The sequence below is a fragment of the Zootoca vivipara genome, chromosome 1, assembly GCF_965207765.1.
Source record: "Zootoca vivipara chromosome 1, rZooViv2.hap1.1, whole genome shotgun sequence".
Classification (NCBI taxonomy): Eukaryota; Metazoa; Chordata; class Lepidosauria; order Squamata; family Lacertidae; genus Zootoca; species Zootoca vivipara.
The window spans coordinates 114944113-114959302 of record NC_142582.1 but is presented as its reverse complement, the minus strand read 5'-3'; the positions used below and the strand labels follow the sequence as shown (position 1 = coordinate 114959302).

General features: G+C 41.6%; 1 protein-coding gene across 1 annotated transcript; it reads left to right on the top strand.

Moving 5' to 3' along the window:
* Positions 1-1246: 1246 nt before the first annotated feature.
* Positions 1247-9074, top strand: LOC118078407 (serine protease inhibitor A3M-like). The gene is made up of 4 exons (XM_060282921.2): positions 1247-1759; positions 2226-2496; positions 4048-4195; positions 8883-9074. The coding sequence occupies exons 1-4, from the start codon at positions 1729-1731 to the stop codon at positions 9072-9074; spliced, it is 642 nt and encodes a 213-aa protein (XP_060138904.2). The 5' UTR covers positions 1247-1728.
* Positions 9075-15190: the final 6116 nt, after the last annotated feature.

Genomic DNA, 15190 nt, shown 5'->3' with positions numbered 1-15190 from the left:
CTGTTCTGATCTAATTGGCTGCTGCAGGAGGAGGGAGATGCTATCTGGAGTTATAAATTGAAAGCAACCAAAAAAGCCTGCCGTCTCAGAAACTCGGCCCAAGCAATCAATCATCAAGTCCCAAGTGGCACTGGGGAACACTTCCAAAAAACTCAGGTCTGTACAAAAGTGATGGGCTCTGCCTGAACCAGAATGGGAAAATACAGTTTAAAATGATTGCCGGGGGAAAGTGAGCAGGATCTGAAGAGTGCCTGGTTCAGAATAAATCATCCATTAGGGATGAGGGTCAAAATATTTATGATATCCTAAAGGAATAGAACTAGGCGCCAAAACTGCAGGAACACTTAACAACATTCTAAGGAAGCCAAAGCACTGTAGGGCAAACACAAATGCCCAAAAACATTTGGCAGAAGACACAGTTTACACATGTTTATATACTAATGCTATCGACCTATGGGCCAAGGGGGAGACAATTCAGTACCTGTATTGTTAAAATATTGGACTTTACCCCAATCTTAGCTCTCACCTGGGATAAAACAATCACTCCCCTCTGTCTCCCAAACAGTTTCATGCTGGGTCAGACTCTTACTCGAGGGCCTGAAAATACCATGTCCATCTGTCTATGTACATTCAACACCAGTTTGTCACTGAAATGGTGAGATGGAACAGGCACCCAATCTTTTTCATTTTGTGACAATATGAAAGTGTCACCAAATACAGCCTGAGAGGCACCAGAAAATAGGAACAACGTGGTTCCACCTTGCTTCAACAATATCCCTGGGGCAGTTCAGTTGAGCTTGTTTGAAGGACTCAGAGGTGCAATCGCAAAGTTCAGGGATGATTGTTCTGGCAGCATTGATTCGAGGCCGCACTTTCTGCTTTGTGTTATCGGCCCTCTTTGGCTTGAGATGTCTATGTCACAGTCATCACTGTGATAGCTCTGTGTGAGATGAACATAGTTCAACACTGATTGTCCAGTGACCTTGCATATCGTGAGGACACTTGGTGTTTTGCCTTGGTAGAAAAGAACTCATGCAGCTAGTAAGCTAATAGACACCACCCAACTGCAAACATTCTTCATTATGTCATGGTAATGAGAAATTTTAATTGTGATTCTTTCTGTACAGACTACTTCCAGGGGAAGAAGACAATGTTTCATACCTACCTATATGGGCTTCTTGCTGGGTTCTGTGTTTTTGCCCACTGCCACCATACTTATGAACGCTGGGAAGACCATGGCAGTGATCCACCCTCTTTGCAGATAGCCCCAGGAAATACTGGGTTTGCCTTTAGATCATACCACCAGCGTGCTTCCGAACATTCTTATAATAACATTTTCTTTTCACCTTTGAGCATTTCCACTGCATTTGCCATGGTGTCACTGAGAGCTAGAACCACCACGTTGAGTGAGCTTTTGTCAGGACTTGGCTTTAACCAGGCAGATATCAGCGAGCAGGAAATACACGAAGGTTTCCGCCATCTCTTCCAGATGCTAAACAACCCCGATGGTGAAATCCACTTGAGCATTGGGAATGCCCTATTCACAGATGACCAAGTGCAACTCCTAGACAAGTTCTTGGATGATGCAAAAACTTTTTATGAGACCGAAGTTTTGCCAACTAATTTCAAAAATCCTGAGGAAGCTGAAAGTCAAATCAATAGCTACATTGAAAAAAAACTGATGGGAAATTAGTTAATGTTTACAAGAAGCCTGGCCCAGATGCTGTAATGGTTCTTGTGAATTATATCTTCTTGAAAGGTAAGTCATGAGGACATAAAAAAATTCCTTCAGTAGCACCTTAAAGACCAACTAAGTTTATATTTTGGTATGAGCTTTCGTGTGCATGCACACTTCTTCAGATACACTAGCTCATACCAAAATATAAACTTAGTTGGTCTTTAAGGTGCTACTGAAGGAATTTTTTTATTTTGCTTCGACTCAGACCAACACGGCTACCTACCTGTAACTAGAATCATGAGGACATGTTTTATACAGTGTTGTAAGTTCTTTTTTTGCTTATTCCTGCACTAAAGTCCACCAGGAAGACCTAAGATCTAATTTCCAGAAATGAAAAAAAAAAGTTTTTTATTGTTCCAAAAAGTCATATTCCTTTTAGAGTTTGTGAAATGGATTTTTACCTTAAGTATGGTCTTATTTTGGCTCTCTTCCTCCTGCTCTCGATCTCCAATGACCTGTATGCTGCTGTTGTTCTTCTTTCCATAAACCTTTTGGGAAAACCCTTTTGATTCTCAGAAAACAAAAGATAATGACTTCTTTGTGGATGAACAAACAGCAGTGACAGTCCCTATGATGAAAAAAGACAGCTTGCTTGAGTTTTACCAAGATGAGGATTTGTCCTGTAAGGTTGTGAAGCTTCCCTACAAGGGCAATGCTTCAGCATTATTTATTCTTCCTGACCAAGGGAAAATGAAGCAGTTGGAAGATGCTCTTAATGAAGACGTTTTGTTAAAATGGATGAATTCACTGAAAACACGGTAAGTGAGCATGCAGTCATGGAAAGAGTGTTGCACTTGAATATATCAATGCAGTTGGTTATAGCACAGTGCTGATAGTGCCAAACCTCTTCTTTGGCAATCACTCACAGCCGAATAAGATTGTCTTCCATAAACATGGTTTTAACAATGAGTCCATAAGTGACTGTGGAGACCAATTCTGGATCCACGATTGCAGGTTCAAACCCTGTATGGGACAGCTACATACTCATAGAATCATAGAGTTGGAAGAGACCACAAGGGCCATCCAGTCCAACCCCCTGCTAAGCAGGAAACACCATCAAAGCATTCTTGACATATGGCTGTCAAGCCTCTGCTTAAAGACCTCCAAAGAAGGAGACTCCACCACACTTCTTGGTAGTAAATTCCACTGTTGAACAGCTCTTACTGTCAGGAAGTTCTTCCTAATGTTTAGGTGGAATCTTCTTTCTTGTAGTTTGAATCCATTGCTCCGTGTCCGCTTCTCTGGAGCAACAGAAAACAACCTTTCTCCCTCCTCTATATGAAATCCTTTTATATATTTGAACATGGCTATCATATCACCCCTTAACCTTCTCTTCTCCAGTCTAAACATACCCAGCTCCCTAAGCCGTTCCTCATAAGGCCTCATTTCCAGGCCTTTGACCATTTTGGTTGCCCTCTTCTGGACACGTTCCAGCTTGTCAGTATCCTTCTTGAACTGTGGTGCCCAGAACTGGACACAGTACTCCAGGTGAGGTCTGACCAGAGCAGAATACAGTGGTACTATTATTTCCCTTGATCTAGATGCTATACTCCTATTAATGCAGCCCAGAATTGCATAGGCTTTTTTAGCTGCTGCATCACACTGCTGACTCATGTCAAGTTTGTGGTCTACCAAGACTCGTAGATCCTTTTCTGCTCTCAAGCCAGGTGCTCTCCCATCCTGTATTTGTGCCTTTCATTTTTTTTGCCCAAGTGTAGTACTTTACATTTCTCCTTGTTAAAATTCATCTTGTTTGCTTTGGCCCAGTTGTCTAATCTGTTAAGGTCATTTTGAAGTGTGATCCTGTCCTCTGGGGTATTAGCCACCCCTCCCAATTTGGTGTCATCTGTAAACTTGCTCAGGATGCCCTCAAGCCCATCATCCAAGTCATTGATAAAGATGTTGAATAGTCCTGGATTGCAGGGGTTTGGAATAAATGAACCTCAACATCCACCCCAACTCTACAATTCTATAATCCTATGTGTGCATATATAGAGATCTTAATACATTCTTTCAGCTTCATCTGATGCTAATCCTGCTCAGAGCACATCCATTAAAATTAATAGATATATTTTAGTCTTGTCTATTAATTTCAGGGGGTCTGCTCTGAGTAGGACTAGCACTGGATATAACCCCATTGTTATAAAAAAATCTATTTATTGTGATCTTTGGCTACTATTATTTAATCTTGTGCTTTTAGCAATACTTCACAACCCCTTTTAATCTAGCCATATTGTAAATTTCCATTATTTGCCTTATGCATTTTTCTTAAAGTGTACCTCACCAGCCTCTGATTCCTCTTTCAACAGGAGAATACAGCTATTTCTTCCAAAGCTTTCAATCTCGGGCAGCTATTCTATCAAAGGGAAATTACAAAAAATGGGTATTACTGACGTATTCACAGATCAAGCAGACCTCTCTGGATTTACTGGGAAGCCTGAATTGCAGGTTTCCGAGGTAGGCTTCTCAAAATCAATCACGTTGATGCAAAGGCTCTTTATTTTATTTCATCCTACATTTTGAGTCAAAGGGTTTAGAGTGCTTACACCACCATCCTATCTCTCATGGAGAGGAGGAGCCAAAAAACAGGCACGTAGCAAGGGAGGGGCGTAGGGGGAGGGCCACCCCTAGCTCCACTCTGGCGGGGGCAGTGCCCCCAGCCTCTGGCCTGCCACTCGCCTCCTCTGCCAGAGCAGGGAGAAGCAGAGCGTGTAAGCGGCTGCCGCTTCCTTTCCATGCAGGGAGAAGGGAGGAGGGAGCCGCGAAAGCCCCATGCATCCCTTCTCCCTGCACAGAAAGAAAGCGGCAGCCGCTTGCTTACACACATGTAAGTGGCTGGGGGGTGTCCGTAGCGTGCATACGCATGACACCGGGGTGCCTTCAGGTTTGCCGCCCCGGGTGGCCAAGGGGCTCCTTGGTTCAAAACAGTTCAAAACTGCCAAAAATTACTTCGTATTCCAGCTGTGCTGATGAAGAGGCACCACAAACAGCTTGATGACAATTGAGGAAAAGCCTAAGGTCTTCCAACAGAACTGGTGGAGAAAGGTTTAAGCCCCAGCTAACATCATATAAATATAAATAACACAGTATACAAAAAAACAGGCATCCATTTATTAAAATACATCTTAAAATTAATTCAGACAAATTAAAATCTAGACAAATGGCAGTTATCAGGTTAAAATTGAGAGCAGTTAGTACTTGCCAGGACCAACTGTTTTCACTGATAATATAAGGACCTGTGAACAGGCTGGGAGGCCTCCTTCATGCTTGTTCTTATACAAAGGAAAATAATTATGCATCAAATTCATCTTGTTTGACTTCCTCCCATGGCTTTCAATTTCAATCATCATCTTGCATATCATTATTTTTCCTATAAATTTCAAGTCTTATTTATAAATAGATTGTCCAGATTTAACCCATCATAAATGTTACAACCCTGCTAATGTTTTAACATATTTACAGTGTTCTTTAACATATTCTATAAATTTTATGCAATCTCGTGAAAATTTCTTCTCGTCTTGTTGCCTAATCCTCACAGTAAGTTTTGCCATTTTGGCATAGTCTATCATCTTCGTTATCCATTCTTCCTTTGTTGGTGTACCTTCTTCTTTCCATCTTTGGGCAAAGCATTCTGGCAGCCATGCATACATAAACAATCTCTTTAGGTTCTTTGCTATCTCTTCCCCCACTATTCTAAGCAAAAAGGCTTCTGGTTTTTTATGAAAGGTTATCTTAAATATTTTTTAAACTCATTATAAATCATTTCCCAGAAGTCTTTTGCCCTTCTACAAGTCCACTACATATGCAAAAAGGTGCTGTCATTATCTTTACATTTCCAGGATACTTTCGTGGAGTTTTTATACATCTTTGCAATCTTAACTGGGGGAAGAAGAAGAAGAAGAAGAAGAAGAAGAAGAAGAAGAAGAAGAAGAAGAAGAAGAAGAAGAAGAAGAAGAAGAAGAAGAAGAAGAGGAGGAGGAGCTTGGATTTGATATCCCGCTTTATCACCACCCAAAGGAGTCTCAAAGCGGCTAACATTCTCCTTTCCCTTCCTCCCCACAACAAACACTCTGTGAGGTGAGTGGAGCTGAGAGACTTCAAAGAAGTGTGAGTAGCCCAAGGTCACCCAGCAGCTGCATGTGGAGGAGCGGAGACACGAACCCGGTTCCCCAGATTACGAGTATACCGCTCTTAACCACTACACCACACTGGTACTAACGACACATCATTTTCATGTAGTTTTCCTTTAACGAGCAACATAGAGTAAATTTTAAATCCTCTTTCCACAGCTTTTCCCATGATTCAAGTGGGATATTATGTCCCAAGTCTTTTGCCCATTTTATCATTACATCTTTAACCTCTTCATCTTTTGTTTCCCATTCCAACAGTAGCTTACACATTTTTGTTAATAGTTTTTCATTATTTTCCAACAAATCTTTTTCACACTTTGAGAATTCCTTCCCAAAGCCTCTCTCCTTGTCACTTCTAAATATGCCATTTAGTTGCTGGTATTGTATGGTTACCAGATTTTTGTCAATGAATCCGGGGGCAATTTTTAAAAAAAAAAAAATTTTGAAGCTGAGTAGCAACGGGGAGTCAGTAGTGGGGGTGGTGAGGCAAAAGACCCTGGGCCAAAGCACACATGCATATTGCATAAAGATGCAAAGCTCTTCTTTCGCACGCTGTAAAACATAAATGCACAGAGTTCTTTTAAAAAAAACTGGGCAACGGCGCACCGCTCGCCTGTGACTCCCGTGCCTTCCCCGATGATCTGCCCCCTTTGTTTTGACAGATCGGGGGAGGCTCGGGAGTCACAGGTGGGCAGCCATTGCCCAGGAGGGGCGCAAGGTGTGCTGTTTCTCTGCCGGGCAAGGTGCAAAGCCCTTCTTTTGCACCCTGTGAAACATAATAAATGCACAGAGTTTTCTAAAAAATACTGAGCAACGGCTAGCCAGCCATGACTCCCGAGCCTCCCCTGATCAGTCAAAACAAAGGGGGAAGGGGGAAGGAGATTGGGGGAGGCTTGGGAGTCATGGGGACGTGGTGCGCCGTTGTGCAGTTTTTTAAAAACTCTGCACAATTATGTTTCACAGGGTGCAAAAGAAGGGCTTTGCACCTTGCCCGGCAGAGAAACTGTGTGACTTGCGCCCCTCCTGGGTGTGACTCCTGAGCCTTCCCTGATCTCCTTCCCCCTTCCCCCTTTGTTTTGACAGATCAGTGAAGGCTTGGGAGTCACAGGCGGGTGGCGTGCCACTGCAGGAGAGTTCCCCCCCAAGATTTCTTGCTTTTCTTTCCAAATATACTGGAAAGTGTTCTTCTTCAAATTTCCACTTTCCCCACTTTTATCACTAAATCATCTCTAATCCAAACAGAGTCTGTTCTGCCAGCTGTCTGGTGTGGCTTTGAGAAATGTGTATACTCTCTGTTCCATGGGTATTTGAATCCCCAAATGTCCTTCAATCTGTGGTTTTCCTCCAGATTGAAGAATGTAAGGGATAGTCTCCCTTCTTTAGAGTCTATTCTCTTTGTTGATCTGTCCATGTCAGGGGAGACTACCCCATTCAAGTCTCCCATTAGAATGATTTTTTGATCCATATGCTCAAACATCTTCTAAATCTTTGTGAAATTCTGATTTTTTTCCTCATTGGGTGCATATATCCCTATAATCAATGTTTTTTTCACCTTGCAATGTTACTTGTACTGCAATCATTCTTCCCATTTCATCTTTAAATAATTGTTTTGGTTGATATTCCTCTTTTCTTACTTACATCTGAGGAAATAATATCTATGCCTATTTTTTTAATTGATCAAGACTCTTTTATGTTTTCTTGCCACATGTGTTTCCTGTAGGCATATTATGTCCAAAGTTTGTTTTTGTAAAATATGTTCAATTTCATTTCTCTTTTTTTATCATTTAGTCCATTAAAGGTCTATGTTAAAAGTTTCAAATCCATTATCCTGATTATAATTAATATTTTTTTACCTTATTTCATGCATCTACAGGTTCATTGTCATCCAAATCTATTTGTCCTGCTGTCTCTCCCTGTTCTTCATCACTCCTTGGTCTCTTTATCTTTAAATGTTTTTTTTTTCCTTAAAGAACATTTCTGCCTCCTTTGGAAACCTACATCTTTGTTGTTTCCCTTTATAAGTAAATGAAATGCCTTTCAGATACTCCCATCTGTATGTTATTCTGTTACTTCTCAAGGTTTCTGTCAGAGCTTTATAGTTGGCTCTCTTTTTCCCCAATATTCTCATCGGGATTTCTTTCAAGATGATCACCCTTTGGTTATCAATCTGGAACTTCTTCTCATAGTTAGTCTATAGAGTGAACAAGGTCTCGACTAAAGAAGATTGGCAACTTAAGTTGACAGAATATGCACAATTTGCAGACTTAACATATAGAATAAGAGAAAAATAAGATTGGACAACATTTACTGATTATATGAAAAATAACTGTACAGCTGAAAACGCTGGCAGCATTAAGATAAATTCAACAGTGTGAATAATCGTTGATGGATTGAATAATGGAAAAGCAATTGAAATAATTTTTGTAAAATATGCAAGGATACAATATATGCAAAATGAACCGTGGAAAGGGAAGAAGGGAAGTCATTGGTATTTTAAATATGTAAAACATTTATTTGAAATTGTAAAACAGAAAATTTAATAAAAATTATATATACACCACTCAGATCCAATTCTACACCCCCACCTCCATTGATGAAGACTTTTACATGAACAGATAGATAATAAATGGGAGATCTAGTCAAACATATCTCTGTTCTTGCCATGCATCAAAATTACGATCAAAGTAACCGTAGGCTTACTTTGAAAATTTGAGACCCGATTTCATTTTGAAAAGCGTAAAACTTGTGATGCATTTTTGAACTAACCCTAGCAATGGTGAGGAAGAAGAGAAAGTGTATTGTCCTCTGAGGCCAAATTCTTGAATAACTGGAGGTGTGCACAATACACTCATGATTGGTGGGAAAGAGAGATTAATACATCATAGTTGTGAGAAATTACAAAATGAATTTTGTCTCGCATACCCTCTTCTGCTTGCAAGGGCCAGGACCATCTCTATCTAATAATAAGATATTGGCCTATGTTTGAGACTAATTCTTGATTGTCTCGCTGGCAGGCTTTTCATGAAGCTGTTCTGAATGTCCACGAGGCTGGCACTGAAGCTGCAGCTGCCACTGCGGTGGAAGCAGCTGGCCAGAGGTTTCGTCCTACAGTGATGTTCAACATGCCCTTCCTTGTTCTCATCTTCCATGACATCACCAATTCCATCTTGTTCATGCGAAGAGTTGCAAACCCTCAGAAGGGGTAATTACACAGCTAGGATACATCTTGCATGACTTACAATTATGTTCTAATTTAGTGTACAGTGTGTATGAAATTGTATTTTGAGTTAAGGCCACCATTGGCACAAATTATTAAGCAACTGAAGGATTTGTGGGATTGTTGTTGTTGTTGTTTTTAGTTTGACTGGCTGCTGCTTATTGTAATTCAAATGATGTTTGCCCAAGATGGACTTGAAGTGCTTGAAACCCAAGAGCAATTTCACACATATGTTGCCATTCTTTTATTTATTATTATATTTTATTACGAACATTCACAGCCTGACCTTCACCTTGGGCAGCACAAAAACAACAAAAATACAGCACATAAGATTACCTTAAAACACAAGAATGAACACACACAAAAACTTGCATAGATTTGCTCTTCCCCAAACACACCAGTCTTCACTTCAGTGCGCCCTTTTTTCCTTTGCAGGATGGGCTTCTGCTAAGAGCTGCATAGGAATTTTGGAGGGAGACCCTCATTTGCTTGGGGAATCCTCTATTCCACCTACTCCATACTGCTGGCAGTGCTTTGGTGTACTGGTGTTGTATTTTACCTTGTTTAATAAGCGGTCAACTATAGAGCAGGCATTGATCCTTAGACATCTGGCGGAAAAATACTCAAGAAAAGGAGGCTCCTTATACACAGCTTTTATAGATTTCAAATCTGATTTCGATTTAATACCAAGGGATAGACTTTGGGAAAAGCTTGGCACCACAAGCATAGAAAGACACTTATTGCACCTTATCCGTAGTCTATATGAAAACACTAGGATCAGGGTAAGATGTGATCAACAGGGCCACCTAACTAAAGAAATTCAAACTTATCACGGGGTTAAACAAGGGTGCGTCCTTGCGCCAACACTATTTAATTTCTATATTAATTCTTTAGCAGGAAATATGGCGAAAGAAAATGCCCACCCAGCCAAATTAGCAGGTATGCCCCTCCCAGTCCTCTTGTATGCGGACGATGCAGTCCTACTTTCTTTTTCCTGTGTTGGTTTAAGGAAACTTCTGAGATCACTTGCTAATTATTGTCAAGCTGAACAATTATCAATTAATTACAGTAAATCTAAAATTATGGTGTTTTTTTAAAAAAAAGAAAACAAGAAAACATAAATGGAGAATTGATAGTCATCCAATTGTGCAGGTAGCAACCTTCAAATACCTGGGAATAACTTTTCAGGAAAGGGGCTCCTGGCACTATAAGATGAAAAACGCCATTGCCAATGCAGGAAGAGCAACCAAAGCTCTAACTAGATTTTTTTACGAGAAAGGAGGTCAACACATCCCGGCAGCCTCCCAAGTTTTCGCTGCAAAAATACTTCCGCAACTTATATATGGATCCCAGGTATGCGGTTTCAAAAATTTAGCTCACCTGGAGGCATTTCAAACTAATTTTTTTCATTGCCTACTAGGGATCCCCCCCCCTGAGTTTCCAATATAGCAGTCCGCTTAGAAGTTGGGCAAATACCTGTCAGTGCACGACTGTGGACTCTAAAGATACACTATTGGCTAAAACTCATTTTTCCCCGGCTGGGCTGGCTCCTCTAACATTACTAGATACCTATCATTCTAACTGGAAAGACACTTTGTATGAAAAGTTAAGAAGCCTGGGGTTCTCTCCGCAGACCTTGATAGCGGTGGGATATGAGAGAGCCAGAAACCAAGTGCGCCAACGAATCAGGGACGTGGAGTTGCAATGTCATATGGGCAAAATGGACAAACCCGCTGAAATAAGAGATTATGGGAGAGGGTTCTCTCCTGCAAATTATCTGACAAAATTACAAATACCTAAGTATAGGCATTCCTTCTCCATGGGCAGATTTAATGTACTCCCCTCTGCCCTGTTGCAAGGCAGGTATGAGGGTAAACCTTATGAGACACATATTTGCCCATGTGGCTCATCGGAAGTAGAAACAAATACACATGTATTGCTATACTGCAGCCTCTATGAGGATTTACGTTTGTCCTTTATTACCCCAGTTTTACAAAAGTTTAAGTACGAACCAGAACCCCAATGCCTGAGAGCCCTGGTGGAAGTTAAGGACCCCGAAATCATGACCAATGTTGCAAAATTTTGTGTATCTGCTATTAGACGTAGGAAACAAGAGTTTCCGAATGGCAATTCGCAGGGGAATGCTAACATTTAATCTTATGTTTTCTAACTCTAAACTGTAATTGTTGTTCAACTTGTACTGAAATTGTCCCTGGTATCTTTCTATGTTATGCTCTGCTGACTCGCCACATGAGTCGAATTGGTCTGTGACCGTTCAATAAACTTTGATTTGATTACCTTGTTTAACTGCCTGTTAATCTGGGTAGGAAATACAACTAAAGAGATGGAGAGGCAAATAACTGAGGCAATATTGGGTGAAGGGCACTCTTTGATCACCTTATGCTTTCTTGTGTTGGGTTATTTGCGGTGCCCTTTGGGCTATCTATGTGCATTGGGGTGTATGCCAAGCTGGTGGGGACACTGTGTGCTTCTCAAGTCACATGTCAAAGGTTCTTGGAAGAAGGAAGAAGTAATGCTTCCAATCCTTTGCTGTAGGGCCACAGGTATTGTCTGCGGAGTAACCTGGTTCCTCCTGTCTTAGGGAAGTACGCTTACCCCTTCCTGGATGTGGCAGTATTGTGGGTCGGTCAGTGCCTCCTCTCCCCAAACATGGCGGAAGCCATTGGGGCCGGTGGCCATTCCCAGCCAGTGTGTGAGCTACGGCTCTCACTTCTTGCCTGGAAAGCTGGCTCTGAGCCAGCCTGCCAAATGGGCCAATGGCAGCATGGCTCAGAAGGCAGGAACTGCCCCTGAGGTGAGCCTGACAAAACAATTAGACTTCCCTCAGGTCCCACAACCAAGCTGTGCCTACCCTTGGCAACTGGCTCTTTGCATCAGATCAACCCACCCACCCACTCCTTCAATAATGCATTTTACAGCTGCTTTGGCATTGGTGGTTGCTGTATTCAGGGCCAGGTAGGAAATTGCCTTTCAGGCAATTTGGCTATGCGTGAAGGGTGAGCCTACCTCCTAGCAGTCATCACAAGTTTAGTGGTTTAGGCACTGGGTAACCTTGGTCTTGGCTGGAGGGGGGGTTGTACCCTTGCATCACCTTCCCCAAATAGGGTACCCCGTTAAGATAAGATAAGATATCTTTATTGTCATTGTCCCCTTGCGGGAACAACCAAATTACTCTGTTGCTACATCCACTCAGATAAAGCATTCCGCATAATCCAAAATTACAAAACCAAATTAAAAACAGTAAATATAATACAAAATAACAAGTAAAATAAGATGACTTCAAAGTCCAGGCTTTCCATTTAAGGCCAAAATCGCTCTAGAGAAGAAACTGTTCCTGAGACGGCTCGTTCTTGCCTGCATAGTTCTATATCTCCGTCTTGATGGCAGGAGCTCAAAGAAATGGTGACCAGGGTGCATTGGATCTCTTGATATGTCTAGTGCTTTTCTATGGTGCCTGGTGGTGTAGATTTGTTCTAAGGTGGAGAGTGAGCAGCCAATAATGCTCTCTGCTGTTTTAATAATTCTACGCAGCCCTGCTCTATCCTGAGAAGTACAGCTTCCGTACCACACACATAAACCGTATGTGAGCACGCTCTGTGTGGCACAGTGATAGAAGGCAAGCAGACACTTTAAAGGAATCTGTGTAAGAGTTGCTTCTGTCCTTATGCCTGGATGGGGGCCTGAGCCTCAGCACTCCCCTAGGTGGCGATCCCTGCCAGGATTCCCCCCATTTGATGTAAGTTATAAGAATCCCTGCTGCTGGGTTGACCCTTGAAGTCATTTCTGGCATATGGGCCAGAAGTAAATTGTTACCCATTGCCTTCATCTGTAGTCAATAAAGTTGTGGCCTGACTTGATCACATATTGATTGTGTGGTGTCCTTCATTTCTGGTCTGGATGGTGAAGTGGCAGGGGGAATGCATGGCCTGAGTCTACAACTTTCTGCTTTGTGCATGTGTGGGCACACATTAATCCACCTTTGTCACTGGAGGCTTGATTGGTATATGTGGTTTGAAGAATTATTATTATTATTATTATTATTATTATTATTATTATTATTATTCCCCAGCCACTCTGGGTGGCTTCCAACAGAAAAATAAAACACAGTGATCTATTAAACATTAAAAGCCTCCCTAAACAGAAATGTCTTTCACACAATTAAATAGTACAGTAAAACATGTGGTTGTATTACTGTGGGTGAGGAGTTGTTTAAGATTGGGTGGCTATCTGTAGGCAATGAAAGGTCTTCCTTCCAGAGCTTGAGAAAGAGAACTGTCATTGTCTAGGAGAGGTTGTAGATCTCTGATGATGCTTTGTACTGTTTTAACTTGGGAGCTGTATGTGATTACTAGTGGTGTTCTGTTATTTTCTTTTTTGGGTCTGCCTTGCAGCAGGTTCTCTCTGGGTATCAGTCTGGCTCTGTTGATCTGTTGTTTAACTTCATCAGGCAGATATTTTAGTTCTAAAAAAGGTTTGCTGCAGATTTCTTAGGTGAGAGTCTCTGTCTGTAGAGTTGGAACAGATACGGCTGGTTATATACAATGGATTGTTTGGTATGTTTGGGATGGTAGCTAGAAGCATGTAGATATGTTTGTCGGTCAGTTGGTTTTCGGTATAGGGTGGTGTCTATACGCCCATCCTGTATTTTTATAGTAGTGTCCAAAAATGTATTTCTTGCACAGATTGGTTCACTGTTATGTTGATGGTGGGGTGAAATTCATTGAATGTCTGGTGGAAGGTGTCCAGGGTCTGTTGACCATGTGTCCAGATAATAAAAATATCACCAATGTATCACAGGTACAAGAGAGGTTTGAGTGGGTAGGAAGTTTAGGAAATGTTGTTCTAAATCTGCCATGAAGATGTTGGCATACTGTGGGGCCATGCGGGTGCCGCTGATCTGGAGGAACAGGTCATCACCAAATTTGAAGTGAATGTGGGTAAGGATAAAATGGCAGAGTCTGGTAGCAAAGTCTGCTGCGATTTTATCTGAAATGGTGTTCCTTATGGCTTGTAAACCATCATTGTGTGGGATGTTGGTATACAGAGATTCCACATCCTTAGTGGCTAGTATAGTATTGTTAGGAAGATTTTCCTCAGAAAACCTGTGGTGTCATGTACATAGCTGGGAGCACTGATGGCATATGGTTTCAGAACAGAGTCCACCCACCGTAATAGTGCCAATACATGAGATGATGGGGTGTCCTGGATTTCCTGGTTTGTGTATTTTAGGTAGAAGATAGAAAGTCCTGGTTGAGGTTCCACTGGTGTGTTTGTGAGAATCTGTTCTTGGATGTGTGGGGGTAGCTCATTAACAATCTTGTTCTGTTCTTTTTTGTATTCTTGAGTGGGGTCTGAGTCCAATTTCATGTAAAAGGCGGTATTGGAAAGTTATCTGTGAGCCTCCTCGATGTAATCAGTTTTGTTAAAAGCAGGGGCAATTAACAGCCATCCAAGGAAGCCAAAGCACTGTAGGGTAAAATGCACATGCCTAAGATATTTGACAAGAGACACAATATACAGATATTGTTTGAGAAAACCATGCTGGGGCTTAGTAATCACAGCATCCATTCTAAGTGCTCACAGGCAGATTGTTTAATTATCTGTTCTAGGACCTTGAAGTCAAGGTCACTGGTAATGTCTTCTCCCCCTCCCCTTTTGAAGATGGGGAAAACATTTGCCCTCCTCCAGACTGCAAAGACCTCACCTGTTCTCCAAGAATTCTCCAAGATTAGAGACAGAGGCTCTTAGATTACAACAGGAAGCTCCTTTAGTGCCCTTGGGTGCAGCTCATCAGGCGCTGCAGATTTGGATTCATTTGAAGTTCCCATACCATCTTTTTTCCCTGTCTTAGACTGCAGCTCCTTCTATGGATTATTTTTTCTGTTATCACCAGGTTGAGCATTGCTTTTCTTTTCAGTGAAGACAGAGGCCAAGTATGTGTTGAGCAGTTCTGCCTTCACTCTGCCACCGAATATAATTTCTTCGTGTTCTCCACACATAGGACCTACTACTTGCTTATTCTTCCTCTGGCTTTGTGCATAGTCAAATAAACCTTTTTTAATATTTGTAACCTCTCCTGCTTCT